At 43.0% G+C, this 22,944-nt stretch overlaps 1 protein-coding gene across 1 annotated transcript; it reads right to left on the bottom strand.

Annotated features, from left to right (window-relative positions):
• Positions 1–206: 206 nt before the first annotated feature.
• On the bottom strand, positions 207–22,672 carry PDAP1 (PDGFA associated protein 1). Its single transcript, XM_040357069.1, has 6 exons — positions 22,565–22,672; positions 15,751–15,842; positions 10,427–10,534; positions 8,824–8,945; positions 5,209–5,360; positions 207–523 (listed from the first exon to the last, which is right to left on the bottom strand). Exons 1-6 carry the CDS (start codon positions 22,575–22,577, stop codon positions 465–467), a joined length of 546 nt encoding a protein of 181 aa, XP_040213003.1. The 5' UTR covers positions 22,578–22,672; the 3' UTR covers positions 207–464.
• Between the last annotated feature and the right edge of the window lie 272 nt (positions 22,673–22,944).

The raw sequence follows: 22,944 nt of genomic DNA, 5'->3' as shown, positions 1-22,944 counted from the left end.
GTAAATCAACCTCAATGTTCCACTCATCTCTACTTTTGGTTTATTACAGCAATAAATAGAATTTCTATAACCTTTTAGCCACCTATATTTTTGGATCTTTTGTTCATTTTTTTTAATTACGTTTTTACTGAAGGCAAGCACTGCTCAAAAATTTAAACCATTGCCCAAGTTTTCTTTATTCAAATAATAATAAAAAAACAAACACGCATTTTGAAATCCAACCTTTATTCCCCCTCCTTCAGGACCCAATCTCCACAAACACTCAGCATTAAATAAATACGTGCACATTGCATGTCCAGTCTTTTATAACAGTATCCTCAGCCTGGAAATGCTGCGCTGGCTTGATCAGAGATAGTATGTTGTGGACACTCAAAGGGCCAGACATATGGCTAGACAATAGTCTACAAACCATATAGCTGTCCTGGCCCAAGGATCCTCTGGCTGTGGTCTCCATGGTAGAGTAGTTATTTATTAAGAGACATTGATTGCAATCCTTTGGCCGCTGCACCTGGTGGATCTTTTACTGTAAAATAAAATAAATGTATATATTATTGTAAACAGTTATTAAACTTTAGACTATCTGCAGAGTCTACAACACTGTACTGTAAACTAATAACAAGGTACACAGAATTTTTTATACATCAGCTGTTTTACTATACCAAGCACCCCAGGCAGTCAGAATGCTTGTTGGAAATTTTCCCTGGGACAAAGTTCTGATCCTCCATTGATTTATGGATAGGATTGAAAAATCCAAGGAACCCTCCATATCACCATCATGGCAGGTCCCAAGTGATTTCCGAGGGATTCAAGGATGGGAAAATATCTCATTGCCTGGGGTTGTTGAGGAGATTTCTGCATCGCAACATTTAGGTTTAAGCAGAGGGAATGTGAAAATATGGGAAAAAAGGCATTTATAAATGTTTTTTTATATTTATATAAAAATGTTGTGCATTTAATTTCTATTTTAACCCCTTAACGCCAGCCGCACGACTATTTACGTCCGCAGAATGGCACGGACAAGCAGAAGGACGTATATATTATATATATATATATATATATATATATATATATATATATATATATATATATATATATATATATATATATATATATATATATATATACATATATATATACATACACACACGTCCTTGCCTTCTAGCGGGTGGGGGTTCCGATCGAGACCCCCCCGCTGCGTGCGGGTTCCCTCGGGGAGCGATCCGGGACGACGGCGCGGCTATTCGTTTATAGCCACTCCGTCGCGATCGCTCCCCGAGGCTGAAGCACGGGGAGAGCCGTATGTAAACACGGCTTCCCCGTGCTTCACTGTGGCGGCGTATCGATCGAGTGATCCCTTTTATAAGGGAGACTCGATCTATGACGTCAGTCCTACAGCCACACCCCCCTACAGTTGTAAACACACACTAAGTGAACACTAAATCCTACAGCGCCCCCTGTGGTTAACTCCCAAACTGCAACTGTCATTTTCACAATAAACAATGCAATTTAAATGCATTTTTTGCTGTGAAAATGACAATGGTCCCAAAAATGTGTCAAAATTGTCCGAAGTGTCCGCCATAATGTCGCAGTCACGAAAAAAATCGCTGATCGCCGCCAATAGTAGTAAAAAAAAAAAAAATGCAATAAAACTATCCCCTATTTTGTAAACGCTATAAATTTTGCGCAAACCAATCGATAAACGCTTATTGCAATTTTTTTTTACCAAAAATAGGTAGAAGAATACGTATCGGCCTAAAATGAGGGAAAAAAAAATGTTATATATGTTTTTGGGGGATATTTATTATAGCTAAAAGTAAAAAATATTGCATTTTTTTCAAAATTGTCGCTCTATTTTTGTTTATAGCGCAAAAAATAAAAACCGCAGAGGTGATCAAATACCACCAAAAGAAAGCTCTATTTGTGGGGAAAAAAGGACGCCAATTTTGTTTGGGAGCCACGTCGCACGACTGCGCAATTGTCTGTTAAAGCGACGCAGTGCCGAATTGCAAAACCTGGCCTGGGCATTTAGCTGCAAAATGGTCCGGGGCTTAAGTGGTTAAACTGAATGGGTTGTTGTACAAGGTGATCGTTTACAATCACTTTAAGTCCTCTGTGAAGGGCAAAAAAAACAAACACTACAATATTTAACCCCACAATAAACCCCCAAATTAATTAAAATGGTAACGGATAGTAATCAGCAAATGGGGAGAAAAATAAATATTTGATATCCATCTATTCTACACACATATAGAGCGATAAATAAGTATTGAACACGTCACCATTTTTCTAGGTCAATCTATTTTTAAAGGTGCTATTGACATGCAGATTTCACCACGCTGGTAACAACCCATGCAATCCATACATGCAAAGAATCCAAAACAAATGTTCAGAAATTAATTTATGTGTAAGAAAATGGAATTGCACAGGGAAAGTATTGAACACATGAAGAAAGGGAGGTGAAAAAAGGCATGGAAAGCCAAGACACCAGCTATAAATCTATCAGTAATTAGAAAGCAATCCTGCCCGTTGTCAGATTCAGGTTCAGTTTCAACTGATGTCCTAAAAAAAAAAAAAAAAAAAAGGTGTGTCTTTACCAAAAAGTGTCACACAAGAAACATCTTATGATGGGTAAAAGCAAATTGCTCTCTTAAGAACTTTGCAAGCTTATTGTTGTAAAACATACTGATGGCATTGGTTACAGAAAGATTTCTAAACTTCTGTATGTTCCATTGAGCACTGTTGGGGCCATAATCCGGAAGTGGAAAGAACATAATGTCACCATAAACTGGCCCGACCAGGTGCTCCTCGCAAGATTTCTGATGGAGGAGTGAAAAGAATTCAGAATAGTTGTCCAAGAGCCACTTATGGAGAGTTTTAGAAAGATCTGGAATTAGCAGGTAAAATCCTTTCAAAGAAAACAATAAGTAATGCTCTCAGCCGCCATGACCTGTATGCACACTCACCAGGCAAGACTCCATTGCCTGAAGAAAAAAGCATGTTGAAGCTGGTGTAACATTTGCTGCACAACATTTAGACAAGCTTGTGAAATACTGGGAGAATATAATCTGGTCAGACGAGACCAAAATGTAATCTTTGGATGCCATAATACACATCATGTTTGGAGGTCAAATGGCACTGCACGTCACCCCAAAATACACCATACCAACAGTGAAGTCTGGATGTGGGAACATCATGGTGTGGGGCTGTAATCTTCAGCATACGGTACTGGAAAACATGGATGGAAAAATGTACCAAGACATTCTTGATAAAAAAATCTTCTACCATCTACTAGGATGATGAAGATGAAACGAGGGTGGACATTTCAGCAGGACAACGATACCAAACACAAAGCCAAGGAAAGCCTCAATTTCAAACAAGGAAAATAAAGCTGCTAGAATGGCCCAGCCAATCACCTGACTTGAATCAAACAGAACATTTATGGAAAGAACTAAAGATCAGAGTTCATACAAAAGGCCCACAGAACCTTTAAGATTTGAAGACTGTGGAAATAACTCTCCCATTCCCCACTAACTTTAGCGTAGTGCACATACTGAAAGTAAGGGGGCGCTATAAGAAAAACTGAATTATCACATGGTCCTAAGTATTCAGACCCTTTGCTGTGACACTCATATTTAACTCAGGTGCTGTCCATTTCTTCTGATCATCCTTGAGATGGTTCTACACCTTCATTTGAGTCCAGCTGTGTTTGATTATACTGACCGGACTCGATTAGGAAAGCCACACACCAGTCTATATAAGACCTTACAGCTCACAGTGCATGTCAGAGCAAATGAGAATCATGAGGTCAAAGGAACTGCCTGAAGAGCTCAGAGACAGAATTGTGGCAAGGCACAGATCAGGTTCCTAAGAGCACAGTGGCCTCCATAATCCTTAAATGGAAGACGTTTGGGACGACCAGAACCCTTCCTAGTGCTGGCCATCTGGCCAAACTGAGCTATCGGGGGAGAAGAGCCTTGGTGAGAGAGGTAAAGAAGAACCCAAAGATCACTGCGGCTGAGCTCAAGAGATGCATCGGGAGATGGGAGAAAGTTGTAGAAGGTTAACCACCACTGTAGCCCTCCACTAGTCGGGGCTTTATGGCAGAGTGGCCCGACGAAAGCCTCTCCTCAGTGCAAGGCACATGAAAGCCTGCATTGAGTTTGCTAAAAAAAACACCTGAAGGACTCAAAGATGGTGAGAAATACGATTCTCTGGTCTGATGAGACCAAGATAGAACTTTTTGGCCTTAATTCTAAGCAGTATGTGTGGCAAAAACCAGGCACTGCTCAACACCTGTCCAATTCAGTCCCAACAGTGAAGCATGGTGGTGGCAGCATCATGCTGTGGGGTGTTTTTCAGCTGCAGGGACAGGACAACTGGTTGCAATCAAGGGAAAGATGAATGCGGCCAAGTACAGGGATATCCTGGATGAAAACCTTCTCCAGAGTGCTCAGGACCTCAGACTAGGCCGAAGGTTTACCTTCCAACAAGACAATATCCCTAAACACACAGCTAAAATAACAAAGAAGTGTCTTCACAACAACTCTGTGACTGTTCTTGAATGGCCCAGCCAGAGCCCCGACTTAAACCCAATTGAGCATCTCTGGAGAGACCTAAAAATGTCTGTCCAACGTTTACCATCCAACCTGACAGAACTGGAGAGGATCTGTAAGGAGGAATGGCAGAGGTTTCCCCAAATCCAGGTGTGAAAAACGTGTTGCATCTTTCCCAAAAAGACCCATGGCTGCATTAGATCAAAAGGGTGCTTCTACTAAATACTGAGCAAAGGGTCTGAATACTCAGGACCATGTGATATTTAAGTTTAGCTTTTTATTAATAAATCTGCAAAAATGTCAACAATTCTGTGTTTTTCTGTCAATATGGGGTGCTGTGCTGTGTGTACATGAATGAAGAAAAAAATGAACTTAAATGATTTTAGCAAATGGCTGCAATACAACAGTGAAAAATTTAAGGGGGTCTAAATACTTTCCGTACCCACTGTATATTTACCTACACAAATAGTGACTTGTTCAATACTCATTTTACTGGCTGTGTGTGTAAAAATACAAATTTTATATTATGGTCCAACCATGACTTTTTTATTAAATGTTGGAAATTTTTATTAATCCTTTTTAAATAAAAAAAAAGGTCTAACTCACATAAAACAGCACTGAAAAACATTGGCGCAAGCAATGGAAACAAACTCACCTTTCTTTTCTTCCTCCTTCTTTTTTGCTGCTTCTTCCCTCTGTTTCCGGACGATTGCTAGGCGGGCCAGATCAGCTTTTGCTTGGTCTGTTTTTCCTGCTAAATGCATTTTCATATAACGTTCTTTTGCCTTCTGTTTCTCTATTTCCTCCCTGTTGGGCAAAACAGACGTACAATTAAAGTAGATCTGTAAAAGTGTTAGTTCACCGTTACAGAAAATCTGTGACCCCCAACAATGGATTTTCTGTAAATGTGGACACATATGGGCATGCAGACACTGATAATTAGATTGCATTTTGGTGATCAGCATGTAAAAATGTACAGGAAAGCTTTCAGTAGCTCAGTTATCAGCACCAAAATCATCCATTAAAATCGTTGGTTTTCCTTAATACGGGTTTCCACCCGCAAATTTTAATTTTTTTTTAAAAGTCAGCAGCTACTAACAGTGTAGCTGCTGACTTTTAATAAGGACACTTACGTGTCCTACTCGCACGCTCTGATGGCCCCCCTGATGCCGATCCCTCGATCGGTGCAGGTCCCGCGCCGCCATTCATACTAAGGGAAACAGGCAGTGAAACCTTACAGCTTCACTGCCCATTTCCTACTGCGCATGCGCGAGTCTCGCGCCGACTTGAATGGGCGGCTGCTCTCTGGGAACACACAGTTGCCAGAAAGCAGCGCGCCCCTTTCACTAGAAGAAGATAGACCGCAGTTATGAAAGAGACAGATTACGGGACTTCCGCATAGCAACAGGTATTTCGGGTGAGTATGACATTTTGTTTTTCTTAGGATTTTTGGGCTAAAAAAAATAAAAAATTCCTGGGGGGAACTCCACTTTAAAATGATCCTGTGCTTTGCCCATGCAGAGCCATGCAACAAGTTAATTTTAATGCTACCCCCCCCCCCCCCCCCCTCGCACTGCTTCAATTAACCAAGTGGAAAAAAAGTATTATTCAACCACCTCAATACAGGGCACTTAAACCCCCTTCCTGCCCCAGGCCATTTTTCAGCATTCAGTGCTGCTGTCACAGTTTGAATGAAAATTGCGCGATCATGCTACACTGTCACCAATGCGAAATTATTAATATTTTCTTCACACAAATAGAGCTTTCTTTTGGCGGTATTTAATTACTCCTAGGTTTTTTATGTTTTACCCAAAAACATTTAAAAAAATAAATAAAAAAATTCTTAGTTTCTGCCAGTAAATTTTGAAAATCAGCAATTTTTCTTCTTCACTGATGGACGCTGAAGAGGTGGCACTTATCGGGAGGCACGAATATGCCACACTTATGGGCACTGATAGGCGGCACTGACAGGTGGCACTGGGCACAGAAAGGCTGCATTGATGGGCAGCACTAATAGCCAGCACTGACTGGCATCACTTGTGGGCACCGATTGGTGGCAATGATGGGCACTGGTTGGCAATCAATTGTAATCAGGGCACCTAGCTGTCCCCTGTGAGGAGAGCCGATTAACGGCATCTCCGTGTTTACACGGATCGGGCGGAGTCGCAAAAAATGTCCTAGCAACACGGCGCGGCCGCGATTGCCGCTGTCACGCAAGAGCTGTCATTCTGGGTGCCCGTCATATCACGTCCACCGCCCAGCCGTCATTTGACAGTGGGTGGGTGGCAAGTGGTTAAGCTTTAAGTCACCCTAGTTTGAGCTTACACAGTTCTGAGGACCTGAGTTCTCACCCTCATGCCACAGTGCAATATAAATGCAAAAGTACAAAATTAAAAATATGTTGTTGAATTGGGCAATTTTCTTTCCTTCTACCACGTGTACCTAAAATGATCGATTGATATATTTGGGTACAAATAGCCTGACCATACATGGTCCTTGCTGAACTGGCCAAGATTCAAAACTGTCTATGACTGGCGTAAGTACTAATAAAAGTAAAAGGCATTTTAAAAATCCAGTGTATTTTTTAATGCAATTATATGAAACATGATCAACTTAAATAACTGGGTGGCAACAAGAAAACTAAATGAATAGTTCAAAAAAGGAAGGGATAAAATAAATAAACACATTACACACGCTTATCAAGTTCAGTGAAACACACCAGAAGAGCAAATAGATCGAAAATGAAAATGGTGCCTGTGCATGAACAATAGCTAGGCCCTGCGGCCTGGTAACAAAAATGTCCTAAGTCTTGGCCTCGATGGCTCCATGCCTGAGAACTGAACGATCGATCACATGACTGCTTGGTCAGCTCTGAGCAAAGAACAGTAACCGTCAGTCACCACACTCTGCTCTACCACTCCAGATCTCATTGGAGCGCTAGGCTGGAAAGCTGGCAGGTGCTGAGGGCTGCAGCCAGCTGTCAGGCATTTTATCAAGATCCTTCCAGAGTTTGGAGCAGTTCTGTGACGTCAACTGACAGCCGATTCTGGGTCACAGGAGAGGACAAGTAAGTGCACTTCTGTGACCCATAAGAGAAGTATGGCCATACAACTTAGGCCAAACCTCTCTTTTAGTTTGGTTCTTTGCCAAAACAGTGGGCCACCAGGACCCCCATCACACCTGCATGGACATAATACAGTCAACCATCCCAACCAAAAGGCTAGAATACCCATAGACACTGATAAAAACAGATCCTACAGTTGCTCTTAAAGTTGAGTTCCACCCAAAAGTGGATCTTCCGCTTATCTCCCCCCCCCCCCCCCCGGTGCTATATATATATTACACACGTGTAATAAATATACTTTCACTTTTTTCAAATACTTTTTTTACATACAATTAGCAGACCAATACAGTGTTACCACATTAACACTGTACTACTCTGTGGAGTGGATCATGTTTTTTTTTTTTTTTTTTTAAATACACTATGACTGCTTATAACAGTCTATTTTACAATTCTAAGCAACCATTTTGTTCTGAATGAAAACGAATCAGTGTTTACTATTGTGAAGAGCTGTGACTGGCCATAGCTAATCACATGGTACAGATGGGTGTGATTGTCCCTGTCTGTACAATGTAATGATTGTGACCAATCACAAAGTTCTGCACAATAGTACACAATGAAATCCATGTAAGCCTTTCATTGTGTACAACAGTCATGCGCTCTGCTGTGATTGGCCACAGTGATCACATGGTACCAGCAGCAGGTTGATACAGTGATTGGTCAAAGTCCATGTCTGCTGACACGGCAAGTGACAGATCACTCCGGGGCTCCTGCCCAGCTGTAATTTTACAATAGGCTGGGCAGGAAGAAGTTAAAAGGTTTTAATCATGTCTCCCCTTTACCTTCTTTCCTCCAGAATGTATGTATTCAGTTCCTGAAGTCTCTCCCGATACATTTTATCCCTCAGGCCTAGAGTCATTCTGTTTCATCAATAGCTTTCTGTAAATGACGTCTCCAGAACAGAACACAGTATTCTGAATGAGGTCTCACTAAAGAGTTATATAGGGGAATCAGAACCTCCTTCCTCATGCTGGTGATCCCTCTAGTGATGCATCCTAGAATTCCATTCACTTTTCCCACTGCCATATCTAAAATCAGAATGATAGCTGCTGTTCTCACAGCGTCCCTCGAAATAAAACAATTCAACTGCACTGCTGAATATAAACATTTGCCCGTGAATGAATATAGTAAGCATTAGGTTGGCATTACCTTTCTCTTCGTGACAGTTCTTTTGGACCTTCCAGATCAATCTGGGTGACCTTTTTAGATGCCTGTGCTGCTCGATTGGGATTCTCTATGTCAATCAGGCCTTCAACTCCTTTACGCTTTTGCTAAAAAGAGAAATCTTAGAATGTTTAATGCTAAATAAATGTCATTCTTCTAAAAGCAAACCAGCTGTAAAACAGAAGAACAGGGCAGCTATGCAGTATAACTGACTATGGGTTTACATGCTCCCCATTTGCATCAATCACCCTTGGCAGCCTGAAGACCCTGTTGCTAGTTTCGCCAGATTTCCTTCCTTGGACTACTTTTGGTCAGTCCTGATCATTGCAGAACAGGAACATCCCACAAGAGCTGCCGTTTTGGAAATGCTCTGACCGTCTAACCGTTACAATCTGGCTCTTATCAAAGTTGATCAAATCCTTACGCTTGCCCATTTTTCTGGGACATGTTCACTTGCTGCCTAATATATCTCTCCAACTTTAAGGTGCCACTGTGACTAGATAATGTTTTTCAATTTACCTCATAGTGTTATGGTTGAACATTGACATAATTGAATATGCTGACACACACTGAAAAGATGTAGGCTCACCATACATGGTACAATCTGCCTGTGCAATTTTGTCCTGGGAACTTTATGCCGCGTACACACGATCATTTTTTCGGGTTCTAAAAACCAACGTTTTTTAAAAATGTCATTTAAAATGATCGTGTGTGGCCTTCAGAGCATTTTTCGAGTTCTGAAAAACAACAACAAAAAAAAAAATTCCAACATGCTCTATCTTTTAACGACGTTTTAAACAATGTCGTTTTTGTGGGCTTGAACGAGGTGAAAAACCCACGCATGCTCAGAAGCAAGTTATGAGACGGGAGCGCTCGGTATGGTAAAACTACCGTTTGGAATTGAGTAAGCACATTCATCACGATGTAACAGACAGAAAAGAGCGAATCGTCTTTTACTAACACAAAATCAGCTAAAGCAGCCCAAAGGGCGGCGTCATCCGCATGGAACTTCCCCTTTATAGTGCCGTTGTACGTGTTGTACGTCACTGCGCTTTGCTAGAGCATTTTTTGTTTCACTATCGTGTGTAGGCAATGTCGTTTTAATGATGAAGTTGAAAAAAACTGTTTTTTCTAGAGGCTGAAAAACGTTGTTTTTTACAACCCGAAAAATGATCGTGTGTACTATAGAGCTGTAGAGCTATCCAACTATTTAATATGAGCACCTAGATAAAACTATCCAATCAATTTTATCCAGTCAGTCAGGCCCTTGTACTACATACTTGTTGGTAGATCTAATGGAGACTGTACAATCAAATTAGAACATGTTTGATGAATTTAAAGTGTATGTTCAGCCAAAACAGTTTTTTTCCCTCTTGGTTTAAGATTCAGTGGGAAAGGGTTAAAGCCCTATTGGGCTTTGTTAGGGAGATAACCCTAAACTTCTGTTAATGTTATACCAGACATGAAGTGTGAATGAAGAAATAAAAGTGCTTCCGTTTCTTTCTGTGATCCTAGACTAAGGCAAATACAAACAAGCAGATAAAATATTAACAACAAATACATTTAAAAAAATGTATCAGATGCTTACCTGGTAGTCATCATCATCTTCATCACTCTCATCTGAACTACCGGTATCTTTCTTTTCAGCGGTGGGGTCTTTAGGGACTCCATCACCACTTTCTTCAAGTTCTGCTTCCTGTATGAAAAAAAAAAAGTATTGTTAAAACAGTTGTTCTATGACATGGTTTATTAACCACTTCAATACCGGGCTTTTATACCACCTCCATACCGGGCCTATTCTGGCACTTCTCTCCTACATGTAAAAATCATCATTCTTTTGCTAGAAAATTACGCAGAACCCCCAAACATTATATATGTTTTTTTTTATGCAGACACCCTAGGGAATAAAACGACGGTCATTGCAACGTTTCATCTTGCACGGTATTTGCGCAATAATTTTTCAAACACCCTTTTTTTGGAAAAAAAATTGTTTCATGAATTAAAAAAATAACAAAACAGTAAAGTTAGCCCAATTTTTTTGTATTATGTGAAAGATCATGTTACACCGAGTAAATGGATACCCAACATGTCACGCTTTAATTATGCGCACACTCATGGAATGGCGCCAAACTTTGGTACTTAAAAATCTCCATAGGCAACGCTTTTAATTTATTTTTACAGGTTACCAGTTTAGATTTACAGAGGAGATCTAGTGCTAGATTTGTTGCTGGCACTCTAACGCACGCGGCGATACCTCACATATGTGGTTTAAACGGCGTTTACATATGTCGGCGGGACTTATGTGTGCGTTCGCATCTGCACGCGAGCTACCAGGGACAGGGGCGTTTTAATTTTTTTTTTTTTTTTATCTTTTATTTATTTTTTGACTTATTATTTATTTTTTACACTTTAAAAAAAAAAAAAATTTAACTTTTATTCCTATTACAAGGAATGTAAACATCCCTTGTAATAGGAAATGTGTGTGACAGGTCCTCTTTATGGAGAGATGAGGGGTCAATAAGACCTCACATCCCTCCTCCAGGCTGGAAACCATGAGATCTGTGAAAAAAAATTCACCGATCTCATGAATAGTTGCTTACAGCCGCAATCGCGGCTTTGTTTACGTCATCACATCGCGCCCGGGTCCTCCGACGGTCAAAGAGATGACTGGTGACCATCTAGTCACCAGTCATCTCTATGCTTCCTGTGACCGCCGGACGATTCGTTCTCCGGGCCCCCGAAGGCACGGGAGGGCCCGGAGAAGCACCGGATGGCGGCGGGGGGGGGGGGGGGGGATGTCCCCTCCCGCCGCCTGTAAGAACGATCAAGCGGCGGAACCGCCGCTATGATCGTTCTTATGTCGTGCAGAATCGCCGGCTGAACAAGAGGATATCTGGATGATGTCTCTGGCTGCAGGCATCATTCAGATATTCACCCGCAAAGCCCAGGACGTCATTTGACGTCCACCCAGGATGGGAGATCCCATCTGTGGACGTCAAATGACAATGGGCCGGTATTGAAGTGGTTAAAGTGTATCTAAACACAAAAAAAAAAAAAAAGGAGAAGGATAACCTGGTCCTCTAAAATGACAAAAAGTATTTTCTAGATGTCCTGTTTGCCATTAAAGTGGTATTAAACCCAAAAAGCAAGCATTTCATGGCAGCTTACCAATTCTTAGGTGTGATGGCGGCATTCGTTTATTTTTTTAGGCCATTTTATTTCCCCACCCCTAGAAATCTGGCCAGCGCCCCCCCCCCCCCCCCCCCCTTTTTTTAACATAACAAGCTCTAATACAAATGTATTCGTTAGGAGTGTTGACACAAACCAATTTACCACGGACATCTAAAGATTGGCGAGCTGCAAAATATTACATTTTGGGTTTGGGGTGTTATACCACTTTCAATTATACCAGCAATCCAGCCAGACCAAACACAGATAATCAGATTTCATTTTAGGTTACATTCCCCTCAGTTCATTGGTTTTGAAAAGGTTCCATCTTTACCATTTCTAGTTGGGGTTTTAAACCCCCAGCCCTTGAGGACTAGTCTTCCAACCTGCATGCGCAGCAGTATTTACTGGAGGAGCCAAATGCACCGGAACACAAAGTTATCTATGGAGCTCTCTGATCCTACTCTTCTACGGGGGCCCTATAGCAAACCACTTGCTATGGGGGCACTTGTGTGGGCAAGCACCTGTGTCGGGTTGTATGCAATTATGGACACACGCAGTGCAGTTTTGGCCCCTCCCCTCATCCCATTTGATTGACAGCAGCAGGAGCCAATGTGGGCATCTGCAAAGCCTGCGAGACCCAGAAGATGGGAAAAGAGCTCTGCAGGTAAGATATCGCTGGATCAAGAGAAGACTCAGGCAAGTGTTTAAAGGGGGGGACTGCTATTGAAAAGTTTTTCTTATTTATCTTAATGCAGAGACTGCATTAAAAAGGAACACTAAAGGAAAATGTTGTATTTTTTTAAAATAACAAACATGTTATACTTACCTCCACTGTGCAGCTCATTTTGCACAGAGTGGCCCCGATCCTGGTCTTCTGGGGTCCCTCGGCGTCTGTCTCAGGTCCTCCCCGCAAGAACGCCACACATTCATGCGAGGGAGCTCGCATTGTGTGGAGTCCTTGCGGGCGCACTCCCGTTATACAGCCGAATGTATCACTTGGCCACGCCCCCCGGCATCATTGGCTGTGATTGACAGCAGCGCGAGCCAATGGCTGCGCTGCTTCAATCGACCAATGAATGAGCCGGGAAGCCGGCCAAGATGCCAGCGCACTCACGGCGCAGGACTTTCGAGGGGTCAGGTAAGTAAATGGTGGGGCTGGGGAGGCCGGTATTGTCAGAAGTTTTTTCACCTTAATGCACAGAATAATAATTAAGGTGAAAAAACTTTTACCTTTACAACCCCTTTAAAACGAAAACATTTTTTTTAAAGGTTTGAAAGTTAAAAAAACATTCTGTGTGCAGCAGCACCCCCTAACACTTACTTGAGCTTCATCTCTCTCCAGTAATGTCCAAAAGTTCCTCGGCTGTCTGGGACTCTCCTCCTCATTGATTGAGACACAGCAGCGGTGCCATTGGCTCCCGCTGCTGTCAAAGTCAGCTAGCCAATCAGGAGAGAGGGACAAGGCCAAATCAGGGCTCCATGTCTGAATGGACACAGGGAGCTGTGACTCAGCTCAGGTGTCTCCATAGCAAGCTGCTTGCTGTGTGGGCACTCGACAGGAGGGAGGGGCCAGGTGAGCCGAAGAGGGAGGGGCCAAGTGAGCCGAAGAGGGACCCAAGAAGAGGAGGATCTGGGCTGCTCTGTGCAAAACCACCCCACAGAGCAGGCAAGTATAACATTTTTGTTTTTTTTGAGAAAAAAAAAAAAATTAGACTTTACAATCAGTTTAAGAAATCTAGCCTACTCCTAATAATCTGAAAGATCTTAAAGTTTGGAAGATCCCCACACACTTACTTCCTTGAATTGTGTAAGTATTCCCTATGCCCTGTGATAAAACACTGATGTGTAACATTTCACATTTGTAGTGTTGCGATTACAATGGTGAGGTTATAAAATATACTGTGACCATAGAACTTCCTTAAAGCGGGAGTTCACTGTAAAAAAATTTTTTTAACCTTGGATGGATGCTCATTTTGTCTAGGTGAATCGGCTAGTTTTTTTAAAATCAAACCTGTACTTACCGTTTTAGAGGGCGATCTTCTCCGCCGCTTCCGGGTATAGGTCTTCGAGACTGGGCATTCCTATTTTGATTGACAGTCTTCCGAAAGGCTTACGAAGGTCGCATCCATCGCGTCACCAGTAGCCGAACGTCGGTGCGGCTCTATACGGCGCCTGCGCACCGACCTTCGGCTACTTTCGGAAAATCGCGACGCGATAGATGCGACCGTCGGAAGCCTCTCGGAAGACTGTCAATCAAAATAGGAACGCCCAGTCCCGCAGCCTATACGCGGAAGCGGCGGAGAAGATCGCTCTCTAAAACGGTAAGTACAGCTTCGATTTTAAAAAAAAACTAGCCGATTCCCCTTGACAAAATGAGCATCCATCTAAGGTTAAAAATTGTAATTGCCGGGTGAACCTCCACTTTAAATTAAAGCCAGGAGTTACTGTGTGAATACAGTGATTCTAGAAGCAGCTTCCAAACAAAAAAGGCTACTAGAGAAATACAGATCAACATGACCACTTTTGTATCTACTGTTATTATTTGTATCTACGGTTTCATTCATCTGCAGTTTGAAGGGGCGAGCTTCAATCTGCAAATGATGTCAGTTAAAGCAGCCTAACAAGTAGGGGGAAAAAATAAGTAGACCTATAGGCAAAACTTCCCCCCCCCCCCCCCCCATTTTGAATAGAGTAAGGGAAGGTTATAACTTGTTGGTTTATTTGTTGCCATCTGTGCCCCACTGGGGAGATTTACCTTCACTTCCGGTCCCATAGCCAAAACAGGAAGTGAGAGGAAATCTCTCCAAATGAAGGTAATCCCTTGGGGACCCCCAGTCACCAAAACTAGTGTCCCCATTGATAGATTTCCCTTCTATTACTATTCTGGGGACAACACAAAATTTAAGATTTTCCTTTTACTTTCAGTGATAATGGTAAACAGGACAAATAACAAGGACGAATCTCCCTAATGGGAGCACAGACAGCAATAAAAAGGGACAAGCATTCTAATCCCTCTCCATTCTGTCTAAAACTAAAGATTTTTTTTTCCCTTTAAATAAAATATGCCTCTTTTTAACTCTTTAGTAACCCTTAGTTTACCATAATCAGGCCTAATGAAAAGCTTTTTAGTAAAAGAGGAAGTAAACTTCATCTGCAAACTTTTACCTATATAAGGCTTGCCTATAAGTAGTCAAAAGATCTCCTAAACCTGTACCGTTTAGGAGATATTTCCAGTGCATGCAGCCAGTGACTGCATGCGCTCTAAAGAAATGGCCCACGTGTGCCGTTCCTTTCCGAGCCCGTAGGGTGAAAGGCGGCTTTCACGCGCATTTGTGGTAGTGACATCACAGCTCCTGCCAATCATAGTGCCAGAGCCTGTCAACGATGACAGCGATGTGCTGTGTTCTAAGGCAAGTATTTCATAATACTAGCTCATTATGCCTTTGTCTTGAAGGTTTTTTTTTTGGGGGGGGGGGGGGGTTGTTCAAAGGTTTACAACCTCTTTAAATGTAAAACTTCCTATAGGAACGAGGTAAAACAGTCCATATCACAGAAACAAGGTAACAGTATCAAATGTAAACAAGAGACAGTAAAACTACGCTTAAAGCGGAAACTAAAGTTCTGCCGTAAAAAACAGCAAGGCTTATTATTTCCTCCATTGGAGGGAAGGTGAGTATAAGGTTACTTTAGTTCCACGTTAATGATAGCGCAGATCAACATGAACCATTTGTGTAGACATACCCGAGCCTTTTCATGTTCAGCCTTAATCTGAGCATCTATCTCCTCTGGACTTGTGTACTGCCTCACCCGTCCTTTGTGACAACCTTTTCTTCCTGCACAAAACATGATTGGAAGTGTTAAACAACAAATATACATACATATTCACGTGTAGCATAAATAGACATAATAGGAGAATAATTAAACAGCATATATCAACAACACGTAAGCCCCATACACACTATCGGTTTTCCTGCAGGTTTTCTCTTCAGGTTTACCAAAACCATGTAGTGCAAGGGCCTACCTGATTGCATACGAATTGAAAAACTCTTGAGGTTTGACCTCCTATTAGATGGTTTTGGTAAACACGAAGAGAAAACCTGCAGGAAAACTGATAGTGTGTATGGGGCTTGAGGCAGGTGTTAGGAGATATCCTAAAAAATGACAGGTGTATTTTAGGAAAAACTATTAATACAACCCCTGTCAACATAAACTACAAGAACACCCCCCTTCACAGCTTCAGCCTCCATGACCCCTGAAGACGTTGGTGTGTACCAATGAAACCGGTAGGGTGCTTGATTGTGATACGTCATTTTTGCCGTTTTTGACGTGCAGCTGGAACGCATCACGGCATTTCCATGGATTTTTAAGCTCCAAGATTTTGCTGTTTTTTGGAATAAAACTGTGACATACTTCACTATAGAAGCCCTTTCTTTTAATTTTTTTCCCCACTAAACATTGGACAACTCCCTTGAAATCGTTTCTTCCTGGGAACGCGCTCAAACGATCTGGATTCACTTTGGTGTGTGTGTGTCCTGGAGGTCGGTTAAACGCTGGGATCAACATTGGGATCGTGCACAACTCCTGCTGGATATACCCATATGTGCTTTATGACTACCTGTAATAGGGGTCATGGAAGTCTGGTGAGTAGGATGTGTGACAGGTGATGGTGGTGGAAGATATTTCAGTCAAATTTACCTACTGTCCAGCAGGGATTTGAAGATTATGTACACTATCTGAAGAAGTTGATACATTGTCTGAAGACTGATACATTGTTTGAATATTCACTATCGAACTTTTTTTGCGTTTGAACTTTTTATTAGGGCTGCAACCAACGATTATTTTCAAAATCGATTAGTTGGTCGATTAATCGGATAATAGCCTTGAAAAAAAAAAAAAAAAAAAAATTTGCATTGTTACATTTTTTTTGGGCCAATTTGTTGTTGGGCAGATAACAAAACACAAATTGCCGCAAAAACACATTACATGCTTTTCTGCAGCTTCTCCATTGAAGTATATTGAACCCAAAAAAAACGAAATAGCACCGTTTTGCGTTAAAAAGTCCTTGCCCTTTCCAAATACGCAGCAGCTGAAAAAAAATCATGGATGTGAACATGTCCCATAGGAAAACATGTAAATGAACTGTAGTGTGTTTCTGCAAAAAGCACCAAAAAACAGAGGTGTGATAATGAGGTTAAAAAAAAGTACAAAAAAGTACAAAAATGAGCAAATAATCGCTACTGTAAGGGGTTCATTTTTTACTGTGGGACAGTGAAAGTAATATTTACAGTAGCGATTTGCTTTTTTTGTACTATAAAGGGCTAATTTTAGTTTTTTAAACCCCATTATGTTACTGGCCGATTAATCGATTATGAACATTGTAATCGATTAATTTCATAATCGATTAGTTGTCGATCGATTAGTTGTTTTGGCCCTACTTTTTATACACATATTATCGTGCTCACTTGAAATCAGTTTTGCACTTTATTACGGAAGGAGCGCGGTTTAATCAATTTAGTATTGATTTCTACTTCTTCAGTCTCCATTGCTGTTCATAGCCCATCCATAGTAAAACCTAAAAGCAGGCCGCATCTGACCCACAGACTTGTAAGGATCTGTATACCTAGTGTCAATATACATACCCTACAGCAGGGGTCCTTAAACTACGGCCCGCCAGTGTGATTTACCCGGCCCGCTCCATTAATATCGCAGCAATCCCCCTCCCCTCTGCTGCCTTTTTATCACAGAAGATGAGAAACACGACAGGTCCAGACAAAAGGCGGGTCTTTTGAGTTAAGCAGTTGGGCGGTTTCGGCAATCAAACACCTGCCTTTCACCAGCAAAGTCTCACCCTTTGTCCGGACTTGCCATATTTTGCGTCTTGTGTGATTGAGGTAGCAGAGAGGCGGAGTGCTGGGATGTTATAGAAGGGGCGGCAGAGTAATATCGATGGGGGGGGTCTGTGATGGCGGGCTATGTGAGGAGAGGAGTTTGTGTTGGGTGATCTGTTATGGGGGTCTGTGATGGGGGGGGGGGGGTCTTATTCTGGGCTTTGTGATGGAGAGGCGCTTGTGTTGGGGGGCTTTATGATGGGGAGGATCCGTTATGGGGGCTTTTTAATGGAGGAGTTTGTGGTGGGGGGTCTGTTATTGGGGGCTTTGTGATATAGAGGGCTTTGTGTTGGGGGGGGGCTTTGTAATGGGGGCCTAATATGGGGGGAATCTTTGATGGGGAGGATCTGTGATGTAGAGGAATATGTGAAGGGGGGGGTTCCATAACGAGGAGGGGTTCTGTGATGAGGGGAGTCTGTGAAATACTAATAAGTTTATGTTAATTAAAATTGTTCTTTATTTTATATATTGTATTGGTTTTTCCTGTTTTTTTTGCACTTCAAATAAGATGTGTGCATAGGTTCATATTTGTTTAAACTAGGGTTGTCCCGATACCACTTTTTTAGGACCGAGTACAAGTACCGATACTTTTTTTCAAGTAGTCGCCGATACCGAATACCGATACTTTTTTTTAATGTCATGTGACCGTTTTCAAACCACAATACAGACCAAAGATATTTTCTTTAGAATTATGAAGAACTGGTACATCATGGTGTGGGGCTGTTTTTTAGCATACGGTACTGGAAAACTACATATCATTGAAGGAGTGATCACTGTCAGTGCAGCTCATCGGTGCCAGTGCCCAAAAGTGCAGCTAGCCAGTGCCACCTATCAGTGCAGATCAGTGCCCATTAGTGCATCAGTGCAGGGCGGCAGCTTATTAGTGCATCTCATCAGTGCCACCCAATCAATGCCAGTGCCACCTATCAGTGCCATCCATTTATGAGTGCCATTCAATCAATGCCAGTGCCACCTATCAGTGCCATCCAATGGTGCCATCCAATTTGTGTTCGATGTCACAAAAAAAAAAAAAAAAAAGTATTCTATTTTGGTATCGGGAGTATTTGCGCGAGTACGAGTACTAGCGCAAATACTCGGTATCGGTCCCGATACCGATACTGGTATCGGTATCTGGACAACCCTAGTTTAAACTATTGTCTGCCCCCCCAACAGTCTGAGGGACAATAGAGGGCCAATAGAGGGTTGGCCCTACATCTCCTGAGGGCCCCCTGCCCTACAGCCTTCAGAGAAGCCAAATAGGTGCTGAAATACGATTTACTATACGCCATTTTTTAGAGTGCGGCAGCGTGAACATCTACCTGTACTAGAAGCTCAAGGCCCTTATTTACTACCTAAACTTTGACTGTGTTTCTGATCAATACATCTCACTGACAACATACACTACATAGCCAGACAGGCGACAATCCAATTTCTTGGTTGAGCTTTTTAACTTCCAGCCCACTCAGAGCAATTAATTAGCATTATTTCCTCTGTCCAACAAGCATAGGCATGTCCCAGGAAGATGTACAGCTTCACCACGGAACAGAACACTAATCTCCCCCACAAGACTGTCTGACCGTAACTACAAACCTCCCAGAAATAAATCGGTAAGTAAAGCTCCTAAACTGCATACTTGATGGTGCCTGGGTAAATATCAAAACCATTGCATAAGCATTACAGCAGGGCAACCAGCATTTTCCAGGAGATGTCAGCAATGAGTCTCCACAGGTTTTCCTTTAAAGTGAAAGTGCAGTGGGGAAAGATTAGAAGCAGTCAGCTGTTATTTTCTTTTTTGTTAGATTCACTTGAATTTTTCTGCCCTAGTGATTGCTGTCACTGGGACAAAGTGAGTCTGAACTCTAAATGAAAGTTTGTCCACCATTAGAGGGCTGGCATGCTGTCAAGATTTCTTACAATAGAAAGTAATATGATAAGAGCCAAGATTTTTGTGCCTTGGTTGGAAAATTTGAAGAGGAGTTTCTCCACAATGCTTACAGCTACAGATGTGAATGAGGACTTATTTACATATTCTGAACAAGCACCAGAAGCGTTTTTTTTTTTTTAGTGTGCATGGGCTAGGCAAGATTCACTTGAAGCGTGACCTGTAAATAGCACCTTACCTCAACTGATACACTAGGCATCACTGTACCCCCCCCCCCCCCCACATTAAAAGTAGAAGTAGGGCCAACCCTCTATTGGCCATACATCTCCTGAGGGCCACAGCAGTGGACTTCATTCTGTACTCCTGTGACCCAGATTCAGCCAACAGTGCTGGCAGACATCACCGAACCGGTCAAACCTCTGCAGGGACCCAAACGATGTTGGGATCCGCCCAAATGCCAGACTGGCAGCTGGCTCAGCCTCTCAGTTTACTAACGAGAGCCTGAACCAGTTGTTCCCACCTGCACAGACCGATGCTCCACTGGGTGCTGGAGGGACAGAGCTGTTGACTGACTCTCTGCTCCAAGCAGAACCGAGTGATCAGTGGTCTTCAATCACTTTGTTCTTGGTGTAGAGCACACATGTCAAACACAAGGCCTGCAGGCTGAACCCAGACCTCCAGGACATTTCATGTGGCCCTCACAATGCCATCGACAGCAGAGAGGAGGGCAGAACTACCCCTATAGATCCTGTGCCTCTCTGTGCAGCTGCAGTACCCCCCTTGTCTCCACCTCCCCTGGGTCTCAGCATTCAGTAGACCTTGGCATCTGACTCCAGCCCTCCTCCTGATCCTGGACTTTCTGATTCCCAACTTCTCCCTGGCAGAAGCACATGGTAAAAGGGGTGTGCTGCGATGTAAGGGCGGGTGGGGTTACTCTTGACATCAGATGTCAAGGGAAAGGGGAGTGACCTGGCCATCTAGTCTTACAGATACAACCGGCCATTTGAGGGTAAGCATAAAGCCGATGCGGCCCATGATGAAATTGAGTTTGACACCCCTGGTGCAGAACATCGATGCTGCTGCAATCTAGTTGAATATTTATGCTTTGTTTTTTTAACATTCTCGCATTTCTCTTTAAATCAAAAAAACACACACACCAGACAGGAGTATTTTTTTTCTCTCTGCCATTATTCCTGGGTTCCCTGCAAGACTTGGACCAGCTTTGTGACGTCAAGACAACAGCAGACTTTAGCCCCACAGGAGAAGTATAGCCAAAAGTGATTTAGCCCTACTTCTCCTTTAATGAATGATGTGTGCCCGCTCCCTCAGTCTCCTGGGCTATACGCAGGACAAGGGAAACACAACGCCAGGTGGGCAGAGCCAGATGCTTGAACTCAGAATTTTCAGTTGGGCACTTGGTGACCTCGCGTAAAAGGATAGCGGCACAGGACCAATGTACCTGGGCAGTGGATTGCAGCAGGATTACAATTAGGGTTGTCCCGATACCGATACCAGTATCGGGACCGATACCGAGTATTTGCGGGAGTACTTGTACTCCCGCAAATACCCCCGATGCCTAAATAGAATACTCCCCCGCCGCCGTATATCGCAAAGCCGCTGCCGCGTTAATCACTGCGCGGGGAACATTAGAGTCAGCTTTCGTTTGAATAGCTGTTTTCCCCGCCGCGCATAGACACTCCCCCTTGCTCGGGATTGGACGGATCTGTCCAATCGCGAGCAAGGGGGAGTGTCTCTATACACAGCGCGGCAGGGAAAACAGCTTATTCAAACGAAAGCTGACTGTAATGTTCCCCGCGCGGTGATTAACGCGGCGGCATCATTTAGGTACGGGGGACATGGCTGCGTATATGTTTGGGGACATGGCTGCGTATAGGTTTGGGGACATGGCTGCGTATAGGTTTGGGGACATGGCTGCAATAGGTTTGGGGACATGGCTGCAATAGGTTTGGGGACATGGCTGCAATAGGTTTGGGGACATGGCTGCAATAGGTTTGGGGACATGGCTGCATTTGGGGACACATTTAAAAAAAAGTATCGGTATTCGGTATCGGCGAGTACATAAAAAAAAGTATCGGTACTCGTACTCAGTCCTAAAAAAAGTGGTATCGGGACAACCCTAATTTTACAATAGATCAGCTGGGCAGGGAAGTATCTCAATCTAGGACATCCCAACAAAACAGGTGAGGATAAAACAAAAAACAGCAGTGCATATGTCAGATGGTGGCACCGAAGAGGGGCAGGGGAGACCTTCCAGTCAGTGGTTTAGTTCTGCTTTTGCAATCCATCTAAGACTTCTGTGCCCAGGGGGTGACAACACTGCTGTGTGATTTCATTACAGAATGAAGAGCGTTGTCACCCTGTTAAAGGAATTAGAGAAATAAAAGATCTAGTGTCAGGACTATATTACAGGATGGGAGACAAGGTCTTATGGGGTAATTCATTCCACTGGTCACAAAGCAAAGCCCCCCTAGAAAACAATGTCTGCTTGGGAGGTCCACCTGGCTGGGATTGGGAATGACATGTGGATCAGGAGGATACACAATCCTAGAGAGGGGAGATCGCAGTGTATCCGCCACCTGGAAGCGGCCTGCTCTCTGCTATGAAGTAATATGATCTCTCTACACCGCTCCTCTGTATTATGGCGCCATGAACTTTGTGTATTCTTCCTGTCTCCCCGCTTCCCCTCCCCCGATCACATCCAAACACGATCACCCCAGCGGCCTTCTACGGCCACCCAGCCCACCATTTCCAGAACAATTCTCACCTCCTTTCGGCATGATAACACAAGTCAGATCGCTGCCTCTACCTCTCCCCCCACCAACTTGATGGGCACGCGGCTCAGGGCCCCCAAACTAATGGCAGTCCTCCGCGCCTTCAGCGAAGAAATCATTATTCTCAGCTTTACTCATTCTCAAGATGCATTTTTATACATATACACGATACTCTCCTCCTGTCTACGTAAAGGCCAAAATAAACTACCCGATAATGAGGCCAATTTACTAAATAATAATTGTATTTTTAGACAGGCACTGCATTGGACAGCAAGTCTGACGCAATGGCCCCCATCCTGTCGGATCTCTAACATGCCAGGACTGTCCCATTACCACCATAGACTCGTTGTATGAGGACTGTATGGGGGACCCG

This window comes from Rana temporaria, chromosome 6 (genome assembly GCF_905171775.1).
Source record: "Rana temporaria chromosome 6, aRanTem1.1, whole genome shotgun sequence".
Taxonomy (NCBI): Eukaryota; Metazoa; Chordata; class Amphibia; order Anura; family Ranidae; genus Rana; species Rana temporaria.
This window is presented reverse-complemented; position numbering and strand designations above follow the sequence as displayed.

Coding starts and splice junctions, on each gene's coding strand:
- PDAP1 (XM_040357069.1), bottom strand. Junction 5,361..8,823: donor GAACTGTCACGAAGAGAAAG/GTAATGCCAACC, acceptor TTTGCCCAACAG/GGAGGAAATAGAGAAACAGA. Junction 524..5,208: donor GAAGGAGGAAGAAAAGAAAG/GTGAGTTTGTTT, acceptor TTTATTTTACAG/TAAAAGATCCACCAGGTGCA.